The sequence below is a fragment of the Falco cherrug genome, chromosome 16 (genome assembly GCF_023634085.1).
Source record: "Falco cherrug isolate bFalChe1 chromosome 16, bFalChe1.pri, whole genome shotgun sequence".
NCBI lineage: Eukaryota > Metazoa > Chordata > Aves > Falconiformes > Falconidae > Falco > Falco cherrug.
In genome coordinates this window covers 8,546,409-8,567,905 of record NC_073712.1, presented here as the reverse complement: position 1 = coordinate 8,567,905, position 21,497 = coordinate 8,546,409, and the positions used below count along the sequence as shown (strand labels likewise).

Genomic DNA, 21,497 nt, shown 5'->3' with positions numbered 1-21,497 from the left:
CCTCCAGGTGCTTCGGTAATGCTGGTACCCGCTTCCAAGTATTTTTGTTTCTCTTGATTTACTGCTGTGCTGTGATGAGGGAAGGCAGCTGGGCAGGGAGTCCCATGGTGCCAGTGGCCCCGGCAGGGCTACAGGGGGTTGCCTTCTCAGCTATGGTTATTCTACAGAGGGCTAAAGGAATCCAGTTTTAGTATCTCGGTGATGATACGGGAAAGGGGGGAGCCAATAAACCCTAGACAACCTGTCCTCAGGAGTTTTCACCTTTGTTATAAAATGTTGAACATCTGCATTCAAAGGGAAGATGTATTTTGGCAGCAGCTACTGATTAAGGTGTCATTCATCAGGTGGGCTTACAGGTCAGCTACAGAGCAGTATTTCTGCTGGAAGACATCTCCCAGGGGTCCTCTGGAGAGGAAGAAATGTTTATTAACGGCTGACCCTGGGTCCCCAGGCACTGGGTCCCTCCCAGCCCATGGAGCGTGTCCTGCTCTAGGAGGAAGGCTTGGATTGATTGCCAAGGGGGCAGCGTTTTTTTAAAGTCTGTCGTAAATTGATGGTAGGTGGAGCAGTAATGAAGATAAATGAGGGAGCTCTTCCCGGTAGATTAGCCTGCGTGCTGATGGACGGTGTGTTACGGCAGGCTTGAAATGCCTTTGGCCTGGCTCAGACCTCCTGCTCACCTGCCAGCATTCCTCGGCACAGCCAAGACAGAGCAAATCTTGAGGAAAATTGGCTCTCCTTGAAATTCAGAGGGCTTTGAAGGGCCAGGGCTGAGACCCGGGAGCCTACCAGGTAAACACCAGCTTGAGTGCAGGTTCTGCAACAACAGAGAGGGTGAAAGGTGCTGCTCAGCCCTCTCATGCTGTTAGTACGGGATTCAAAAATAGATGGTTTAGTTCTGGAAGAGATGGGTCAGGCAGTGGGGAGGTGGGAGTCCTGTAACTGTTTTAAGAGCTCTGTTAAAACGGCACCTTTTTGCTTGTCCGTGGCTCTGCAGCAGCTCTGCGTGAGCAATCTCGGTGGTCTGGCATGGAGTAAGGTGCTCTAATCTGGCCCATAATCCCACCACTTAAACTAATATTTCCTAGGGCTGTTGGGTAAAATCCCCGTTCGGAGATGCTTTTTGTAGTAGTCGATGGATGGTTTAGGACCAGAGTAATCTTTGCCTTAATCCCATCCTGCTACTTTGACCTTCCTTCAGACATCACTACTGCAGCTTGCTCAGCTCCCTCTGAATCCCTCCCACACGTCTTGCTGCTGCCAGGAGAAAACAACTCTGACTCCTCGGAGAGCTTCGCCAGCCCCTCCAGCAGCAATCGCAGTGTGAAAGCAGACCCCAGTCAAAAGTAGTCACAGGTGAATGTTGCTCTTGTCTTGTCCTTTCCCGCTGTTGTAAGCTTTATAACTTTCATGAAAACTTGCTTTGAGTGTGTGAAACATCCTTACCTGCCCATCAGCACGATGATGATCAACATTACAAAAAATAACATTTTTCCTGGGTCAGGGAGAAAGCACAGCCTGCCCGGGGCAGCCGAGCTCTGGAAGTGTAGAAGCACCCGTTAGCTTCAGCCTATGCTCAGGGATTGCAATGATTAAGATAAATTTTGTTCTGTTTTGTTTTACCTGGATCAGCTTAGTTTGCAGGTTCAACTGTCCTTCTTGTGCATTAAGTCTGTTTGTGTGGAATGGTACCTTTTGAGCAGACTATAAAATATCTGTACACTAAATAAAACACCTTTGTAATCACTGCTTGCCCAAGTTGGGGGGGAAGAATTGAGGGAATTTCTAGAGATGAGAGGGGTTGGTTGATCTCTGTAACATACCTACTGCCAGCTCTGCAGCTGCCTGCCCCTTCTTTCATCAGCTTCAATTTTAGTTGATAGTTTACATTTTGGGTGTTTGCTTGGTTTGGTTTTGTTGGGGTTTTTTTTTTTCACGGGAAAGGTTTGGAAGCTAATCTAGCATCTCCTGCTTGACCGAGCACTATGTCATTAGATGTCCTGGAGCATGCTGCTCCTTATGAGGGATTCCCCTGGGGCTTTGCACGCTGGATGCTGTGGCTCTGCTTTGTGGGAAATGAGGTAACTCCTGGGACAGGGAGGTCTGTGCTTTAGGACTGCGGGAGCTACAGCCCATTGGATAGAAGAAACGCTGCAGGCTGATTCCTGCTCTGGGGAAGTGCCCAGCTGGGTGTGTAGGAATTGAAAAAGCAAAGAACTTAATTTTCTGATATAGGTTTATAATGAATTTTGACTTAAAATAATAAGCAGTATACACAACATACAAGTGAGTTTTACAGAGATGCTGTTATCTGTTGACTTCAGAACCTACCAGTGAGTTCATAGATTTTATTTGCTTTCTCTAGCCCTCTGTGTCTGCCAGCATCTAGGGGTGGCCCTTGTCTTTGTGCAGTCATTCAGTTCCCAGTCCCAATTTACTGTTCTGCTTGTCGCCTCGGCAGGGAGACGGCGAGGGGCCTCGTGCAGAGGCGGCTCTTGCTCAGGGGGTCAGCAGTGCAGCTGGGGTGGGTGCCGAGTCCGCGTGAGGGCAATGCAGGGATCATGGAACTGTCTTACGGATTGTCAACACCCTTCCTCTGGCCTTGCAAACAAGTAAAAGCAAGAATGTTTTCTGCAAGAATGGATTATTCTGAACTAGTGTTTTTTGCTGGTGAAGCTTTACTGCAACATAAATTCTCCAGGGAGGTGCAGGTTTCCTCAGCCATCACATCCTGATGATCCTCCAAGTCTTATCGGTTGCACCAAAGGGAACGACGGGCAATGGCAGTTTCACAGTTTCAGCAAGGATTGCAGGCTCCTCCTAGGTAGGGGATTAGTTTTGCCGAGCAAATAGAAGGGTCCACAGTATCTCCTGGGAAATGTAGTCCTTTCTCTAGTGCTTTGCAGAATTAATTAAATAAAAGCCATGCAGTTGAACTAGAGCTCCCAGAATGTCCTCAGGGCACAGGGTTTTAAAAAAAATCGCAAGGGAGGGTGGCAGTGGGCTCTTCCCTCTGTGCTCCTGTCTCCTCAGGTCTGGTCCAACCACTCAGCCCGTTTCGGTGCTTTACACGTGTGCACGTCCACAGTGTCCTCACACTCCTTGCAGCGCACAGCGCAGCACCAGTGGAACTTGCACTCGCACTTGGTGATGCGAGTGACGCGCGTGGTGTCGTACCCCCGCCCGCAGCACATCACCTCGCAGCCATCCGTCCCGCGGGACATCTTGTTGCACACGCGACCGGCCGTGCCCAGGGAGCCTGGAGAGGGAAGCGAGAGTGGGTCAGGGTGTTCCTGTTCCTTGTTCAGATGCTCCCCCCGCCCCATGGCCGTTGGCAGTGCTAGGGTTACGGATCTACCGTCCGCAGTGGAGCCCTCAGATCTGGCTGCCTTAGTGGTGAAGTCCCATCATTTCTGCCGCGGTGCGTGGTGCCACAGTGTGGGCTCCAGAGGCTGGGTGCGGAGCCTGTGCTTGCCTTGCTTGAAGGGCACGGGTTGCAGCGTGGGTAGCAAGCCTGGCCAGGGATGCAGCTTTGGCGACCCTCAGCACAGCCCCTTCCCCACACCCGCTGCTGAAGCCTGCACCCGCTGCTGCCCAGAGCGGGCATGGGGACTGGCTCTGTGCAGCCCCTCAGTGCCCAGGGGGCCTGGTGCAGTGTATGGAACAGGGGGTGTTCAGCCTGGAGAGCAGCTGGCTCAGGGGGGACCTTATTGCTCTCTGCAACTACCTGAAAGGAGGTTGCAGTGAGCTGGGGGTCAGTCTCTTCTCCCAGATAACAAGCAACAAGAGGAAATGGCCTCAAGTTGCACCAGGGCAGGTTTAGATTGGATATTAAGAAAAATTTCTTTACTGAAAGGGTGGTGAAACATCTGAACAGGCTGCCCAGGGACATGGTGGAGTCACCATCCCTGGAAGTGTTTTAAAGAACATGCAGCTGTGGTGCTTATGGTTTAGCGGTGGGCTTGGCAGTGCTGGGTTAATGCTTGGGCTCGATGATCTTAAAGGTCTTTTCCAACCTGAATGTTTCTATCCCTGCTGAGCCAGGCTGTGCAGCTGGCAAAGCTAGAAACGCCCTCTCCACTCAGGCTAAGGGCTTACTGAAGGGTGGCAGGAGCACGTGCTGCCTTCCCCACCGAGCCCCCACAGCTACTGCAAACCCCCAACCCAGGGATGCTCCAGGCTGGGAAACCGCTGATCTTCTCTGCAGGAGCCAAGCAGCCCTGCTGCCACCTTCCCCACTCCCATCCCAGCTCGGGCTGTGTTCAGGGGGGAAGCCGGCAGCCCGTTGCACAAAACAGGCTCTTTATTGCCTGTTTGAGGGAGCTTTGCCCTGCAGGAGAAAGGCTCTGAGGAGATGCTGCACTACGTTCGTTACAAGAGGCCTGATGGGTTGGAGCTTTGGTGTAAAGCCTTGGGATTTTGGACAAACCCAGTCCTGCCTGCACAGGTGTGAGGTGCTGTGGGGACCCAGTAAGCACTAACAGCCCCTGAGGGCCCGGGTGACCCCCTACAGCGCAACCCCCCCCACGAGGGACGGGGGTCTGGGGGGGAGCTGAGGTCCCCAGCAGCTCTGCCAGGCTGGGCTAGTTAGGAGCTGCTGGCCTGTTGGGAGGGGAGGAAAAGCTGCTTTGGGGCAGCAAGTGGAGCTTTGGGTTGTACCTGCTGACTTGTCCATCACGCAGTAATCAGGTGAGTTCTCAAAATACACCAGATCTGTCTTTGTGGGCTTCCTGAAGTTCTTGTTGGCCACCATGAAGCCAGTGCCATCTTGGTTCATCGTCACCTGGATGGCCCCATTGTATTTCTTCCTTAGGTAATCCCCCGTTTTTCGAAAATCTGACATTGCCAGCCAACAAGTCCTTAGTGTGCAAGAGCCACTGACCCCATGGCATTTGCACTCCAGCTTCAGGAAACGCTTCACAGCCTGTGGGAAGAGGGATGCTGTGAGGACCGGCAGCCACCCTGGGCATCAGACATCGCGCCTGCATCCGCTTGTCCCTGGTGCCACTTATCAGCCCTCACCTGTGTGGGACGGGCTCCTGAGGGAGGGGGGTGCTGCTGGCGGAGGATGCGCTCCCACGGGCACTGATGCCAGCATCAGCGAGGACGTGTTGGGAGCAAAGGTAAGCAGGGTCCTGCTACCCCCGCGGGACCGTTCCCCTGCAGGGCGTGCAGGGGGGCACTGGGAAGGCAGGGCAGTGTCCTGCCCCCATCTGCAGCACGACCTGCCCTCTGCGAACCCCAGGGTCCCGCTCCTGTGCCCGAGCTGCTCCCACTGTCCCTTCCCCTGTGGGAGGTCCCGGTGGGACGGCTGGCCAGGGGCTGGGCTGGGCGGCAGGGGCTGCACTCACCATCCTCCCGCAGCGGTTGTTGTGCAGGTTCATCAGCGCCCGGGCATCCTTCACTTTCTTCTCCTTGGCATCCACGAAGGCTTTGGCAAACCGGATCCCATAGTTGATGTTGTCGCTACAGCCGCCCCAGTCGAACTCCCCGCGCTCGTCCTTGGAGCGGCCCCTTTTCAGCGGGTCGCAGCTGCATGCCTTCAGGTCCCCTTGGCTGCACGCCCGCGTGATGGCGTAGACCACTCCAGCGGAGGAGATGGCATAGACGAAGGCGGCCTCCCTGCTGCCTGCCGCAGGAAGAGAAATGGGGATGGGGAGTGAGTGTGCCAGGCACCCACAGCCCACCAAGGAGCGTGGCACCGTGCGGCAGCACCTTCGCGGCTGGGGGTGAGACCATCCCCCATGCAGGTAAGCCAAGGCCACCTCTGCTGGCCTCAGCTTCCCCGGCACCTTTCAGATTAAGGTGGATTTCATACTGATTCTCAGGGCTCAGCAGCTCGGGCTGTTGGGCTGCTCTCAGGGCTGCCTGTCAGGCCCTCCTGGCTGACCTGTGGCCCAGGTCACACGGGTGCCCATGGGTGCTGAGACTGCAGGACCAGCCAGCACCTTCGGCCGAGGCTGCCTCCCTCCCGGTGCGATGCTGAGTGCGGGAGCTGGCGCCAGCTCCGGCCAGGCTCAGCTTTCCCCGCACGGCACAGCTTGCCGCCTGCTATTTTATGTCTCTGGTTCGAGTTCGCAGCTGTTTTTATAATGCTGTAAAAGAAGCTGCAAATCAAAACCATGTTCGTCTTCATTTTGAGAGCCTTTGAAAGCAACTTCAAAGGCAGCAGAGCTCTCTTTGGGCCTCGCAGGATGGGGCTGTGGCGATGAGCTTTCATCATTCCCTATCCTCTGCTGGGAGAGGATGCAGGCAGGAGTAAAGGTGTCATTGCAGGGATGGAGAGGCTGAGACCTGGAGGGCTGCAGCATGGCAAGGCGAGTGCTGCATCCTGGTGCTTACAGCCCCCTTCCCTCCAGCCAGCTCCTCTCCGGGGGTCCGGCTTGCAGGCTGTGCTGCTTGTCTGCCCCGGTGGGCAGCTGCCCCATCCCCCCACCAGCTGGGAGCAAGCCCCCCCCTCCCTCCGCAGGCGCTCACATGTCCTCCGTATGAGCTGCTCCTGGCGAGTGGAAAGGTTCTTCCCAGCCGCCTTTGATTTGGAGGCCGTGGGGCTGGATGTGCCCTGGCACATCATGGGATGCAGCATCATCTGTCCCGCAGTGCTGCTGCCTGCGCCGGGGCTGATGCCGGCTCCCAGCGTCTGCTTGCTGCCAGAGGGCTCCCAGGGTGGCTGGAGCCCATAATGCTGCTCCTGCTCTGGAACCACCCCTGTCCCCATCACACCTTTTCTCTTTGCTCCTGGGGTACATCCCTGTGTTGTATCCATCCCTCACCTGGCGTGGGAAGGTCCCTCCCAGGCAGGCTCAGTGCCCAGCCGTTCGTGCGGGGCTGGCGGGTGCCCCGTAGCTGTGGTGGTCCTCCACCTTGGAGCCCGAAGCAAGGACTGGAGCCTCAGCTCTGCCTTGCCTCCCTTGCCATGCAAGGGAACAGCCAGTTCCCACGTGAATTGCTGAGTCCTGGCCAACCCTGCTCTCCAAATATTTATATATCCCATTACTGTTTACATATGAGCCTGTTCTCCGGAGGTGTCTCCTCCTTCCCCCTTCTCCCCCAGTGCTCCCCCTGCTCCATCTCATCTGGCGCAGCTATTCCAAGTGCAGCGCTCTGCTCCCATTACTGCTTGATTAATTTACAGGGAAAGGCAAAGCTCTCCTAAGGGAGTAATCCAAGCCCCTGGGCACGGCAGCCCAGCGAGAGGAGAAACTCCCAGGGAGACAAGGCACGTGGTGGTGGGAAGGGGACGTGGCAGAACGTACTTCGCAGCATGACCCGGCCGAAGACGGTGTGGTCCCGGTCCAGGGTGCTGCAGTTCCAGCGGTGGTGCCGGAACTGGTGCTGGCACTCCCGGATCCATTCCTTGGCTCCCTCCCCAACCGACTGCATGATGTCAGGGTATCTCTGGCACAGCTGCCGCTGCTTGTTCACCAGCCCGGGGATGTTATCGCAGATCACCCTCGCACCCAGCGCCCCAATGTACCTGCGAGAGAAAACGGTGCCGCGTTACGGTGCTGCCTGCAGAGGGGGAAGGCGCAAGGCTCCGTCCCCCTGTGTCCTCGCCTTGCTGTGGGGGGGTCTTACATTGAAGCCCACCTTTCCCTCTTGCTACCTGTGTCACAGCTGCTCCTGGGCTCTGCTGATGGCAGCCCCCCACAGTGGCGTGCCCCCCTTGCAGCATCCCCTCTGCATGGGCGAGCTGGCGGAGCTGCAGAACTTGCTGCTTGGCTGCGCGGTGAGACCTGCCCCGTGCTGGGGTTCAGACAGGCAGGATGCAGGGACAGGGCACTGCTGAGCCATCACAGACACTGGGCTTTGCGCTTTGTGTTTAACAAAATAACCCCGAGCTGCACCAGGCCGGAGGGTGAAGCTGTGCTCTGTGCGTGCATCGCTGCGGCAGGGAGCTGGGGGCCCTGTGGAGCCCATCTTCCCTGGGAGACAGCCAGCTTGGGGTGCTGCAAGTTGTGGGAACCCCTCAGAGCCTGGGCTCTCTGCGAGCTCCTGGAACTTGCTGATGTGCAAAACCTCCCTCCACCCTCTTCCCTACATCCCAGCCGGCTCTGCAGCCCAGCCCTGCTGAGCAGAGCAGGATGGAGCCCAGGTGAGCCTGGCGCAGGCTCTGCAGTGTCTCCTGCCTGCACACTGGCTGGGGCACGCTGTGGGAACAGCGACCCATGGCACAGGCACCCACGCAATGCTCAGGTGAAGGAGAGAGGTGAAGCCTGCTCCTCTCTTGCTGCTGCAGTCCTCTTTCGCACTGTTATCCCCTGGCTATCTAGTCCTCTCTCTGCATCTCCTGTACTGGTGAACATTTATCATCGTGCCCTGAAGCTGGAAAACTTGGAGAACTATGCTGTGTCTCCTGTCCTGCCTGCACCCTGGTCCCCTCCCTGCAGTGGTTGAGGAGAGAGTGGGAGCTCAGAGCAGAAAAACAATGTGCAAACAGCAGTCTGGTAGAGCCTGGCTGAGCCCCACGGGCAGCATTCCACGGGCACGAGGGAGGGACCCTGAGCTCTGCCCGCAGCCTCACACCAACCTGGACAATAGCAGCAACGTGGAATTTTCCATCCTGGTCAGCCCCTGCCGGTGCCATCGCTCACCCCAGCCACGCAGTGGCTGCTTGTGCTGGAGGATGATGTTTGCCACAGAGCGCGGAGCTGTGATTCTGGCTGGAAGGGATGAGGTTTGGGTGGGATTCAAATTTGTCAGCCCTCCCAGACTGGAAGTAAGAATGTCCTTTAATAATAATAAGCAGCAATCAGCTTGGGCAGTATTTCATTGTCTCTCTCTGGCCCTGTTCTATCACTTCTATCAGCCCCAGAGAGAGCTCACAGGCTCAGGAAAGCCCTGTGAGCACAGAAAGCAATAGGATCTGTTCCCTTTCTGAAAATATTTTGTTTAAATGCTGGCAGAAGCACAAGGTCATCTCAGGCTGGAGCTGAGGATAATAAACCCGGCTCCCCACAGCTTTGCAAGCCCCGAGTCTGAGGGACAGCGAGCATTATTTTCATAGGCTTGCTCGTCAGCCTTTCATCCTGCAGCAGGGGAGCAAGGGAGATGGCAGAAGCTGTTTAGGAAAGAAAAGCCAACAGGAGCTCATCGAGCAATGCCAACTGCAGGCATTTAATTGCCTCATTCATGCTGGGCTGTGGGAGCAGCCGGTTCCCTCCCGTGGTGAGCAGGGCAGGGTGGAGGAGCATCCCAGCAGCTGGATGGTAGCACAGGCCAGTGGTTTTGAGTGGGGCTGTAGAGATTCCATGGGGAAGCGTGCCCAGGTATCCTGGTCCTGAGTTCATTCTTCCCAGCCTGCCTGGTCCCAGCAAGGATGGGGATGGCTGATGCATCCCTGCCTGCACTGCCAAGAGCTGGGCCAAGGCTGCTGGGAGGCAGTGGTGTTGCAGGATGGAGGTTGCAGCAGCAGCCAAAGCTCGCCTTCACCGGGGGAAAGAGATGCTGGGAAAGCTGGGAAAGGTAGACTGTTCTCTGATGGGTGACCTCAGCAGGGACCTTGCGGGGACCCCATCCCCTGCCTACCTCCAGTGCTGCTGAGCTGTGGCACCGGTGTTCAGCAGCGGCGGTGTGTGTAAACAGGGCTGGCTTAGGGAAGACACGCTGGCAGAGGAGCTGCCTCCAGAGCTGGCAGATAACGCACTGCCTAGCACCATCCCCTGGGAGACGGAGATCAAGGAAAACCCTTCAGACAAGATAAACACCAGGAACTCCCTTTTTCACACTCTGAGCTAATTACTGCTCATTAATTCTCCTGCCAAATACCCAGATCAGAGCAAACACTATCAGCAGGAGAAAATGGAGGGACAGCAGGTCGAAGGGCACAGACCGCCACGGGAGCACCTCACCACACAGGGTCCCAGACCCTCACTGGGGTCGGTGGCTCTATCTCTCTTTGCTTGTGGCTGCCAACAAGCAGCATATTTGCTGCGGTACCTATAGGCCTCCATTGGAGATAATGTACTAAAATCCATCCCATGATTGCTGTGGTGTTGGAAAGTGGCATGGCATGACGAGGGGGGAAATCTGTCATCTGTCTTGGAAAGGCTGTGGTTATCTTGGTGAGACCAAGACCTTCCGTTTCGTGAGAAATGCTCCAGTTGGGTTCAGTTAGTCTGCAATGGAGCGAGACAGGGAACATCAGAAAATTCTGCCAAGCAGAATTTTGAGAGGGAATAAACACAAACATTTGTTTTGGATTGATTAAAGCATCCCTTTCTGATTTTATTTCTAAAAATCTGACGTTTTAGAAACACTGACATAGAAAAGACAATGGATGTTCTGGGAAGTCCCCAGCTGCCTTATCAAGAACTTCATTTTTAAAAAATGAAGTTGGGCTGGAAGCGGCAAATTTCTGTGAAATGCTGTACTCTTGGGAAATCTGCATTTTTACAGCAGAAAAAAAACAAAACCAAAACAAAAAAACCACCAAGCCATGAGTTCAGAAAAGCCTATGAGATGGAACTGCTTCTGACACTGGAGACTGGGCTTGGATTTCTGCATGGTGAGGAGAGGCAGGAGCAGCCTGTGAGAGCCGGGCAACCTAAGTGCATGTGGGATAACGACCCCCCACCCTGTCAAATGGGGTTCCATGGGATAGTGCCTCCTGCGAGGTCCTCGCGAAGGGTCTGCAAAGCCCTTGCATCGCTCCCTTGCTAAGTGTCAGAGCTGTTTGCTCAGCTCAGGCAACGGGGCTGGCACTGATCCCTCCAACAGCCTTCGGCTGTGTGATGCTGCATCATTTACTTCTTGCAAATGAGTGTGTAATCACAAGCTTGCTGTATTTCCCATTTGCTCCTAGGGTTCAGCTGCCAGGAGATGGGTGTGAGCTGCCACGCTACGAGGAACGCCGTGCTACCCGATGTGGCACCGGACCTTCACCTCCTGCCCTCCCTTCCCCATCCCCCGCAAGGAGCAACTTGTGCAGCAGAGGCCAGAGATTTCATGTTACAAAAGCAAATACTTTGAGAGCCTGTGAGGTGAAGCGCTCCTCGCTCCCTGCTAGCTTTCCTCCTCTCTGCAAGTCATCTGTTGCACGGCCGCATCCACTGGCGCAGCTGAAGTGAGCTTTCTCAACAGCCCGCGAGTGCCAGCCGTGCCGATGCACTGGGGGAACAGGAGACAACTGTCACATGCTGGCTCCCAGTTGTTCTTGTTCTAAGAGTCTGCTGACTTTGACTCTTGTAAACAAGGAGAAACCTAAATTGCTTCTAAGATAAACATGCAAATCGGAGGCAGACGCATCTATTTACTTGGCAGCATGCGTTCTGTGCTAACCCCCTTCCATGGCTTGCCTCCATGCTGTATGCGTCCTACTCCCGCGTTTCCCACAAGAGCGTGCCTGGCTTCCCCCAGGACTTGCAGACTCCTCGGGGTGCTCTTGTGGAACCATGTGGCCCATGTCATGTCTCTGCCCTCAGCTCAGACTGCTCTGGTGACAGTTTGAACAGCTCAGAGCTTTCCGAGCCACAGCCGCTCTCCTCCCTGTACGTGCAGCTCCCTGCGTGTTAGGAGGGGATCCCCGCAGTTGCATGTCAGCTGCGAGTCCCTGGGATCTGCTGCATCTTGTCCCAGGGATCAGACCCCAGTATGTCTCATTTCTTCTCCAGACTCACTGTGCTGGAAACTTTCCGGATCAATAAACTGTGCTTTTGGCCCTGACACAGTGTACGCAGCTTCCTGGTTGCTACGTTCTTTAGGAAAGACCAAAAGATGGGAAAAGCACCGTGCCCCAGGTGTAGCAGTGGGGACACCAAAAGCATGGCCAGAGTCTAAGGCACCTTAGCAACAGGCAGATGGGACCTTCTGCTGGAGAAAGGAGATCTCTCCACCAGCCTGGCCAGGTGAGCAAACCTGCTGTGCGGCTGTTGAGGGCTTTCTCTGGCTCCCAGGAGCACCAGACTGTGCTGCCAAGGGGAACTCAGTTTCCCTTTCATTATAAATAAACAGCCCCCTGCAGTACTGCGGCACCTCCGGATATGGTTTTTTGTGACTGTTGGCAGAGCTGTTGGCAGTAATTTTGTTCAATTGCTAACATGCCACCGGCTGACCCAGTGGTTTTGTGGGGGCAGCTCTCCAGTCCCGAAGAGGCAACAGCAGCGAAGCCTCTGTGTGCACCCAGCTCCAGCTGTCACCCGCAGAGCATCGTTCCTCCTGGGAATCGGTAAGTCAGCCCGGCAGAGGTGAAGCCTCATCTCTCTGACAAATTCCTATTTCTTAGACAAACCTCAAAATTTGAATTTTTTGTGTTCTGCTCTAGAAACAAGACAGCTGCTGAAATGGTGAAAGTTCCCACTGTGGGAAAACCAGGGTTGCACCAGTGCCATTAAAGGTACAATTTTAGATTAATACAAGCTGAGCTTAACTAAAACGACTTATCACGTTGGCTTTATGGTGGGAGAAGGATGTCTGTGCAAGCAGCGATGGTGATGCAGCAAGGCAGCCCCAGGCGCGGGGAAGCTCAGCCGGGGCAGCCCAGGGTGCGTGCACAGGGCAAACCTCCCCGGCCAGGCTGCGGCAGGGGTGAGCCGTGGCACCGGGCTGCTTCAGCATCACTGGTTAATGCAGAGAGAGTTCATGGCTAAAAAACGACCGCAGGTTAACAGGTCTCCTTCCTGTGGCTTCTCTCCTCCCAAGGATGCCAACGCCACTTTGCCAACTGTCTGCAACTCCTTGGGCGGCAAAGCAGGGCGGGAACAGCAGTGTTGGGGGGAAACAGCACATGGGGGGTAGAGATGTTCTGGCCAGACACAGCACCGTGAACCCTGTCAGCACAATGGCTTTTAAATCATCGAGAGATGTTCCTCTGACCTGCAGCTGGATCTTGGCATAGGCACCAGGCTCGGCTCTGACATCCCACCTTACGGGTTTTCAGCCAGAGAATTTGCCTTTCTTGCTCCTGCCTCTCCCCACCAAGCGAGCCAGAGCCAGAGCCCCAGTCCCCGTCCCCCCAGGCGGGCGATACTCGGCCTTCTGTGCAATCCTTCGCATAGAGCCTCCTTGCTGCTGACTCCTGCTCCAAGAGCTCCGCTGCTGAGGTTGAGATGAGTGTGCTCTGGCTGCTTAAGGGTATGGGAGGCTGTTGGAGTCCTTTCCCTGGGAAAACTGGTTCACCTCCCCTTGCTCTCATGACCACTGTGATAGTCCTGAAAGATCAACTTGGGAGCAAAACTATCTTGGCTTCTGTTCTCTTCCCATCCCATTGATTCGGCACAAAATCCTTATTTTGGTGGGAGGCTGGAAAGCCCTAGGCAGCTATTGGAGACACTTTGTGCAGATAGGATCGAATCCAACATCCCTGTCTCTCTGCCTGATAAAGAGTAAATTCCAAGGTGCCTGGCAGCATTTCACCTCCTCGAGTTCTTCGCATACTTCCCAGGGATGCCGCGCTTTCCTTCCTCTGCTCTCCCTGGCTGTGGGCAGACAATTTATAGCCAACTGCAAAGCACTTTGGGTTGCAAGGTGCTATAGACATTTGAGATATTATTTTATTATTATAAATCCTGAGTGTTTTATTAAGCCCCACTGGGAACAGGGCCATCCTGGCCTGCTGGAATTGTTAACGCCTTAGAGTGATTAATAGTCCTAATTTCCTCACTTAGAGCCACTACTCTGTATGTTGAGAGTGTTAGTCTCACTTGAATAATTTTTAATATCATAATGCTGAGGCACTACCAGTACCATTCAAGGGACGTATTTTTCATTTTCTGCACCATGATCTTTCTGTTTCTCATGTATCGCCCTTTTTCCAGTCGTGTGCCTTTGGTTCCTTGCCGGAGTCCCCTCACTGGTTTGCCTGCGCCTGTGTGCAGTCAGTAGGATATGGTTTCTGTGGGAAGGGCTGAAATGTCTGGAAAATACCTTGATGCTGGGGAGCTGGACCCACATGAGCCCTGCTGTCCCCTCGGCTGATGTGGGAGGGTCTGCTGTCGGCATCTTGTATTGAGAGTGACCTGGAAATCAAGGTCTGTTCTGCTTGCTGCGCTGTGAAGGCGAGACGCGGTGTGCGCAGGGCCGGGTGTGCGCAGGGCCGGGTGTGCGCAGGGTGTGCATCGGGTGAGCAGCAAAGCCCCCACGTGCTTGGGCCGGTGCAGCGTGGGAAAGGGCTGAGCGTGGGAGGTTATAAAAGCACAGGGAGAAAAGGGCTCCAGTGCCTTCTGCAATAGCAACCAAAACCTCGCTCAGCGCTGGGTGAAAGCTGTTCCTTGGGGGCGATGTTGGCGACGTACGAATACAACAGAAATCGTTCATCAAAAATATGCTTTATCCTTAAGTATCAAGTTTTTTCGCCTAAAACCTAAAGCACTTTGCTAAGAGGGGGGGAGGTAAGACGGTCTCTGGTGGTAAAGTAGGATGGAAGATTCTTCTCTTGTCTGTGGTGTATCTTGTGTGTTGGGTGCGAGCCGCTGAGAGCAGGGGCTGCGTGTTTCTGCAGGACCTAGCACAGATCTCACACTGGGCTGCAGGCACTGCTGAAATCCATATTAGTAATAGTAAAAGCTAATGAGTTTGGAAGAGCAGAAGGATTTTTTTCTTCTGCATTTCTTTGTAAGAAAGATTTCCTATAGGTGAAAGTGACCCTAATGAAAAATGAACTAAGGAACACAATTAGGATTATTATAACGGCGCAGAGTGACTGAGAGAACCCATCTGTTCAATACACCCCAACCAAGAACACCAGGGCTGCTGCAAAGGCCACAGGGTTCATTCTCCATCAGTCTGACGTTACTTTAAAACTTACTTTTTCAAAGCGCGGCTGCCTGGACAGCCGGAGCTGCGGAGCGCCTTGGGATAAAGACTTCCCGGTCACTGACCTCCTGCTTTTATTGCCATGCAAAGCGCTCTGCAACAACAAACGTCCAGTGGGTGCGACTCCCCCGGAGACCCCCGTGCCCCAGCGCAGCCACGCTGCACGTCATCTCCCCTTTGAGATGGAGAGTTCCCCTGCTGGTACCTGGCCTGCAACAGCCCTGGGGCTGAGAGCCGGTGGCAGGTGAGCTGCCCTGAGGCCGGGGCACTCGTGGAGGAGGGAATGGTTCCTGTGTGGTGCAGGATGGCATCCAGAGCGACGGGACACGCAGTCCTCGCAGCTGCTGTGGGAGCTGCCAGACCTTCTGCTAGTGAAGCCCTCCTGGGACTGCTGCGGGTCTGCCCTGCTGAGACTGGCATGGAGGGGAGGCAGCGACGCCCCCGTGCACCCCAAAGGGTTACACCGACGGCCTGTGGAGCTCCTCCATGCAGCTGTCTTTCCCTTGGCTTAATTTCAAACATTCCTATTGATGCTATTTCCCCTCCCACACACCTCAGTGTGATGCCCGTTTAAATGAGCCCCTCTCTCCTATATCCTGTATGCACACATACGTGTGGCTCGTTTTTTCCGTCACTCTTTTTGCCCATCCGCTGCACCTGGACCAGGACCAGCACTGGTGTCACGACAGAAACGCACGGCAGACCCCGGAGAGGGACAGCTGTGTAGCACAGCTCCTTCCTACCCATCGTGGTGGGAACGTCCCCTTCCCCACCTGCAATGGGGACATCCTTGCCATGCCCTCGGGAAGAGCATGACACCAGCTCCTGGTGTTGCTCTAACACAGAGAGTGCGATGCATGCTCCTGCTTCACACCCTTGGTGTGTCTTCCCTGCCCATAAACACACACCTCCTTCCCTGGCCAAGGAAGGGAGCTGGAGCGTGGTGGCTGCCTAACTCTGGACTTACAGCATCCCTAAAAGTGCCCGTTCAGGCATCACGCCGCGGGGTGCAGCGGCTCCTCCACAAGCCCTGTAACCTGCCGATGCCACGAGGAGCCCCACGTGGCCGCCAAGCTCCCGCACGCTCCCCGACCCGCACCCGAGCTCGCACTAGTCTTCCTTCCACAGATTTGTTTTATCTCTTTGGGAGCCTGATGCCTCCCATCTGTTCCAATGCCAGATGAAATTAAATATTTGTAGTTTCCAACGGCTGTGGTTAGCAATAAACAAGTTAGCTAACAAGGATTTGGTGTGCCGGGGGTTGGGGGGTGTGTTCATGCGGGCTTGCAGGCGAGCGGGTATGTGTGAGGGTGGGGTGCAGGGGGTGTGCGCATTGGCTTTGTGTACATTTTTCTTTAACCAAACCTTCAGTTTAAAATGGCTTTCCACACCAGAGCAGCTAGTGGGGCTCTCAATAGCAAGTAAACTCTACTTAGTTATTTACACCAAGTTTGTTTATTGCACAGTTTATGTTTATAAGCAATGTTTGTCTAGGCTTCCAAATCTTTCAGAAGGAATTTTGGAGGCCGCTTTTGGGGCCCGACGTCCTCCCGCGGCGCGCGTGGGGCACAGCCCTGCCAGGCAGGCGCCCGCCAGGGGACAGCCGCCGTCCCTGGATGATGCTGCTCTCCCTACCCAAGTGCACTCGAGTGTAAACGGGATTTAGGGATTTTCCTGTTGCATTCCTTCTTAATTTCCATCTGTGTTTCAGCTGGTATTTTGTTGCTAAGTAACACTTTATAGTTTGGGAGCATTTCTGTATGGATGCTGCTCCCCACAGCCATGGCCGTCCCGCTGCCAGTCACGGCGGCCTCGGAGCCCAGGCAGTGCCGCCGGTTGCAACTGCACCGCCCCGAGTGTGTCCCCCTGCCTGAGCATGTCCCCCTGCCCACACAAACACTGTTCTCGCCACTGCGTGCTCCGAGCACACGCACATACACACACACGCACCCACCGGCGCTTTTTCCAGCACCAAAGTTCACCAGTTCCTGGCGTTTTTTTGCGAGGCGGTGCAGGCCGTGCCTGACGTCATTGAAAATTAATAATTTGCAGTTGTTTAGAAGAAACATTTGGTTGATATTTCCTTTCCATGTACTGTGATCAGAACTGACCCAGTTTTTTCTATTAATCTACTTTAAAAGTTGACTCTGAAAATGAGAAGCATTTCCTCTATTTCCACAAGTTTATTGTGTGTGAATCCCTGGAAGAATTTGGCAATAATAATAAAAATAAGGAACGATGATGCACCACCAAATGCATTTACTGTAATATCAGTAGTGCTAAAGATGTGCTTGGAAACCTATGTAAATCACTGAATAATTTTTTCCCAAACCACAGCTGGCTGAAACCATTTTCAGTAAAACACAATTTCATCTAAACATGCTATTTTATCAGAACTGACACGTCCAGCAGAACAGTGCTCGTTTCAATGAAGACTTTTCTTAGGAATGTTCTGGTCTACAGAAGAGAAAGTACTATCAAAAATGTGAACTTTATAGAGCTTAATATATTTGGTTTCTAATTTTTTCTTTTGTTTTAAAAGTCACGTACTGAAGGTCCCTGGGACCAATTCCGCTTGCTGAAAATATTCAAAGGAATCGTGCCTGGCTGCCCCGGCGACGGCTGCCCTGACTGGGCTCCTGCCCCAGCCCCCCAGGGGCTGCCCCCCGCTCTCCCTTCTCCCTCGAGCGAGAAGCTGCCGGTCGGGGGTCTGTCTGCAAGCTGAGAGCCCAAACCGCTGCGAGAGATAAATCTAGCTTCCTCCAAACAAGCCACAGCTACTAAGGCTTAAAATGTGGCTGGTTTTCCTCCCGCTTGTTGGGAAGAGATGTGTGCTTGGAATTAGGGCAGACACTGTGGCACAGCCATTGTGGGGAGAAGCGTGGTACAACAGTGAGGAAAATAGGCGCTTTTCACACTCACCCTAAAGAAAGAATTTTCACCTTTCAGGCAGCATCCATGTTACCAGAACTGCCCAGTGCTGGGCACAGATGATGCTGTGACTACTTGGTACCACATCTTTTTCCAGCCTACTTCACCCCATGTACCCACTCCTCAGCTCCGACAAGCCTCCCCTTCTCTTGCCTCCTTGATAGAAATAATCCCACTCCTCTGCTGCCCTAAGACTCTTCCTTCCTTCCTCGGCTTCTAGCAGATCAGCAACATCACCTTCCCCACGGATGCTGTCCTGTCTTCGCCTGCCCTGATGGGTGGGGGCAGATCTGGCAGCTGGAAGCCAGGCCGGCGCTTGTATCGACCCGATACTCGCTGAGGGTGCCTCATCTCGACCAGCGATTTCGGTTCCCCATGGGGTGACCACCTGCAGATCTCCTCTGGCCATGGCCGGGAACAGCACTGGTCTTGCTGCTTTGCATCAGATGTGCCCCCCGAAGGAGTCGCCCCTCACGCCACCCACCTTTTGTGCCTGGTTGCATCCTGCTGCCCGAGCAGCACGTCTCTGGGGGCTCCTGCTCCCCCCCCAGCCCCACAGCCTTCCCGTTCGCCTTCCTCACCCTGGAACCGCTCTCCCAGGGATGCCAGCCTGGCCACGGCTGCCACACGCCTAGACGTGCTCTCAAACACCAGGAATACCTGCGTTATCAGCGTGACTATTAAGTGCTCCCTGGCCCTCACACCGTGCTCCACAGTAGTTGAGGAATTCCAGGAACCACCATTCCCTTGCAGGGGCAGATGGGTTGAATTTGATTAAGTTCTGCTTCATCCACTGCAATGTTCTAATGATGATGAGATTGGCGTGGAAAACTATTTTCCACAGGACTAGAGAGGACTTTTGCAGGGTGGGGGACCCTGAGATCTTTTCTGCAGCAAACTCCTTTTTTTCTGCAGTGTAACCGAACTACTGAAGCAGCACGGGGTTGCTTGGAAAACTACGCAGTCCTCGTTTTCTTAATTACTCTCATTCTGCATACATGAATTCTCATTGTTACAGAACTGGGGCGGGAGGAGGTTAATTTCTAGAAGGCGGGTGTCTCCTATGGCATCGTTTCTATATGGTACAGAGCCTCGTCTTATCCAAACGAGGGGGAACAGCAACTTCTTAGCTTAGGAGAAGCCGTGAGGCAAGTGCGCGGGGCGACGCCGCAGCCCGCAGGGATGCGGGAGCTCCAGCCCGATCCCCGGATCGCAGCGGGTGGATCAGGGCTGCTGCCGGCGGCTGCCGCAGCGCCGGGCGATCCCCGCTCGCTGCCGCCGAGGGACGGTTTCCCCGTGGGGGCGGCCCGTGGGGCCCGGCTCCCCGGCAGATGCGGCGGGAGCCGGGGGGGGACCGCGGCAGGTCCCGGCCCCGGGGGCGAACGAGCGGCGACGGCGCTTTTTGGGGGGCGCGGGAGCCTCGCGGGGCTGCGCCCCGGGGACAGCCCCGGCCCCGCGGCAGGCTGGGGGCGAAGGCGGGCGCCCCTCCGCCCGCTCCCCCGCGCCGCCGGGGCCAGAGCCGGAGCCGCGCAGGTGGCGCGGCGGGGACCCCCGAGCCCGTCCTGCCGCCGGGCTGCCAGGGGGTCCCGGTGCCGTCCTGCCGCGGCACTGCGACCCGGCGGCGCGGGGGGGAACCGGGAGGCCCCGGCCGGCCGCCGCTGCCCTGCGTGGGGCTCCCACGGCCGTACGTCGGGCGCGGGGCTCCGGCGGCGGCACCCCCCGGCCGGGCTTCCCCCACCACCGCCCATCCCCACCGCCATCCCCATCCCGCGGCCGAGCCCCGCGCAGCTCCCGCCGGCGGCAGCCCGGGGCCCGTCGGGGCGGGCGGGCCCGTCGCGGGGACTCACCACCACGAGGAGTCGGCGCGGGGCGTCAGGGCCAGCAGGAGGAGGACGAGGGGCAGGCAAAGCCGCGGGGCTGCGCCCGCCGTCCGGGGGAAGGCTCCGCACTCCGCACGCCCGGGGGCCAAGGCAATCCCAGGAGACGCTTCCAGGCGGTTTGGGCTGAGCATATCTCTCCGGGGCGGCGTCCAGATGGAGAAATGACCGGGGAGGGGGGTCCTGCCCGCGCTCCCCTTGGGGGCACTGCCCGTCACGGCCCCGCGGCGCGGCTGCCGGCTCCGCGCTGCTGAGCGAGCCCCGGCTGGGCCCCCGCTCCCAGGCGCATGCTGCTGCGCGGGGGGCGGCAGGGCAGGGCCGGGCCGGGCCGGGCCGGGCGGAGGGGTGGCGGCGCCGGGGCGCTCAGCGGGGCCGGCGCCCCCCGAGCGGCGGGCGGGCGGCGTGGCCGGGCCGGGCCATGGAGGTCCCTGCGCGGAGGGCGAGGCCGCTCTGGGGATGGGAGCGCGGGGGCCGTGGCCAAATACTGACAGCGCCCGCCGTGCTGCGGGCTCTCATTGGGCAGAGTCAGAGGCGCAGAGCCGCCGCTCCGGCCGGGCCGACCCCCGCCTCCCCGAGGGCACGTCGGACAGCCCCCCCGGGCTCCTGCCCACCGCCGGGGCTGCCCCCGCCGCCGCCCCGCCGCCGCGCCCCGGGGCCGCGCCCGCACCCGCAGGAACGGGACGCGGAGCCGCCGGCCGCGGCCGCCCCGTCGGGCTCCGCCCGGGGAAGGGGCTCGGCGGCGCGGCGGGATGCTCGGGGCCGGGGCCGCCGCCGGCTCCTCCCGCGCTCGCCCCCGCCAGGTGTCACTGCAGGGTGGGAAACGGCCGCGCTCCGCGGGGCTCCGCGCCACGCGTGGGGGGGCCGCCGACCCCCGGCCCCGGGGCGGGCAGGAGCGGGTCGGCCGGGTGCGGAGGGCGATGCGGGGGATCCGCAGGTCTGCGGGACGGGAGACACAGTCGCTGTTCTTGGGACACACGCGTCCCGCGGCAGTGATGTCCCCAGCCAGGGCCACCGCCTTCCTCCCCGGAGACAGCCGGTGGCCAGGCACCTGCCGTGTCCCTTCATGTCGGTTTGGCGAGAGATCTCTCACCTCCGCCGTGCCCCTGCCGCCTGCAGGACGGGACGAGCTGCCTTTGGCTCTGAGCGCCTTCATGGCCCTGAAGCTGTTGGCTGGTGAAGACCAACCTTACCTGGGAGCTCCCTGGCTGGTCCTTCCACACCCTGGTGGGGAGCAGGCATTAGGCTGCAATGGGTCACCTCTCATTGCTGGCACTTCCCAATATGCCTAATTATTTACTAGGATCGGGAACCTCATTATCCACCAAAGTCCTTTTCGTGTTGCCAGAGCCCTCAGCTGCCCCCTCCCTCCCACCCAGCTCATCTCATTCTGCTCCTTCCTTCCCATTCCTTTGGTCGCAGCTCAGAGAGTGACTTCCCCGGCCCAGGAGAAACGGGGACTAGAAACTTGCACTTGGTCATAACCCAGTTACACTTTGGAAAACTACAAGGAGAGAAGGCTGGTGCTGGTAGGGCGCTGTCCTTTTGTCTGAGAGCCCAAATGGAATATTGCATTAAGGTTTATTCATAAAGTGATTGCACTTAAAAGGCTGATATTTATAGACTTGTGTGGAAAGCTGTACATCGGTTTAGAAGACCCATCCCAGTGGATAGCATCTGGGGTCTCTGCTGCTGCTGCTGCTTCATGGACTTTTCTCAGTTACCAGTTTGTTTTCATTCAAAGAGAGGAGACGAAGTCCTCTGTATGCTGCTTTGATGGGAAAGGAAGGGGAGGAGGTGGCAAGTGCCATGTCCATCTGGGTGTGCAGGTCTCAGCTGTGACATGGTGCTGGGCAGGAGACCTCTGGGTCAGGCTGTAACTGGCTCCAGGATGATGGCAAGAGGCAGCACCTGGGAGGGGAGGGCGATGGGTGGGTCACA

The 21,497-nt window shown here is 56.6% G+C and overlaps 1 protein-coding gene across 1 annotated transcript; it reads right to left on the bottom strand.

Annotated features, from left to right (window-relative positions):
- Positions 1–1,932: 1,932 nt before the first annotated feature.
- WNT2B (Wnt family member 2B) lies at positions 1,933–19,926 on the bottom strand. The gene is made up of 5 exons (XM_055728392.1): positions 19,530–19,926; positions 7,257–7,477; positions 5,352–5,629; positions 4,660–4,924; positions 1,933–3,259 (listed from the first exon to the last, which is right to left on the bottom strand). Exons 1-5 carry the CDS (start codon positions 19,691–19,693, stop codon positions 3,030–3,032), a joined length of 1,158 nt encoding a protein of 385 aa, XP_055584367.1. The 5' UTR covers positions 19,694–19,926; the 3' UTR covers positions 1,933–3,029.
- Positions 19,927–21,497: the final 1,571 nt, after the last annotated feature.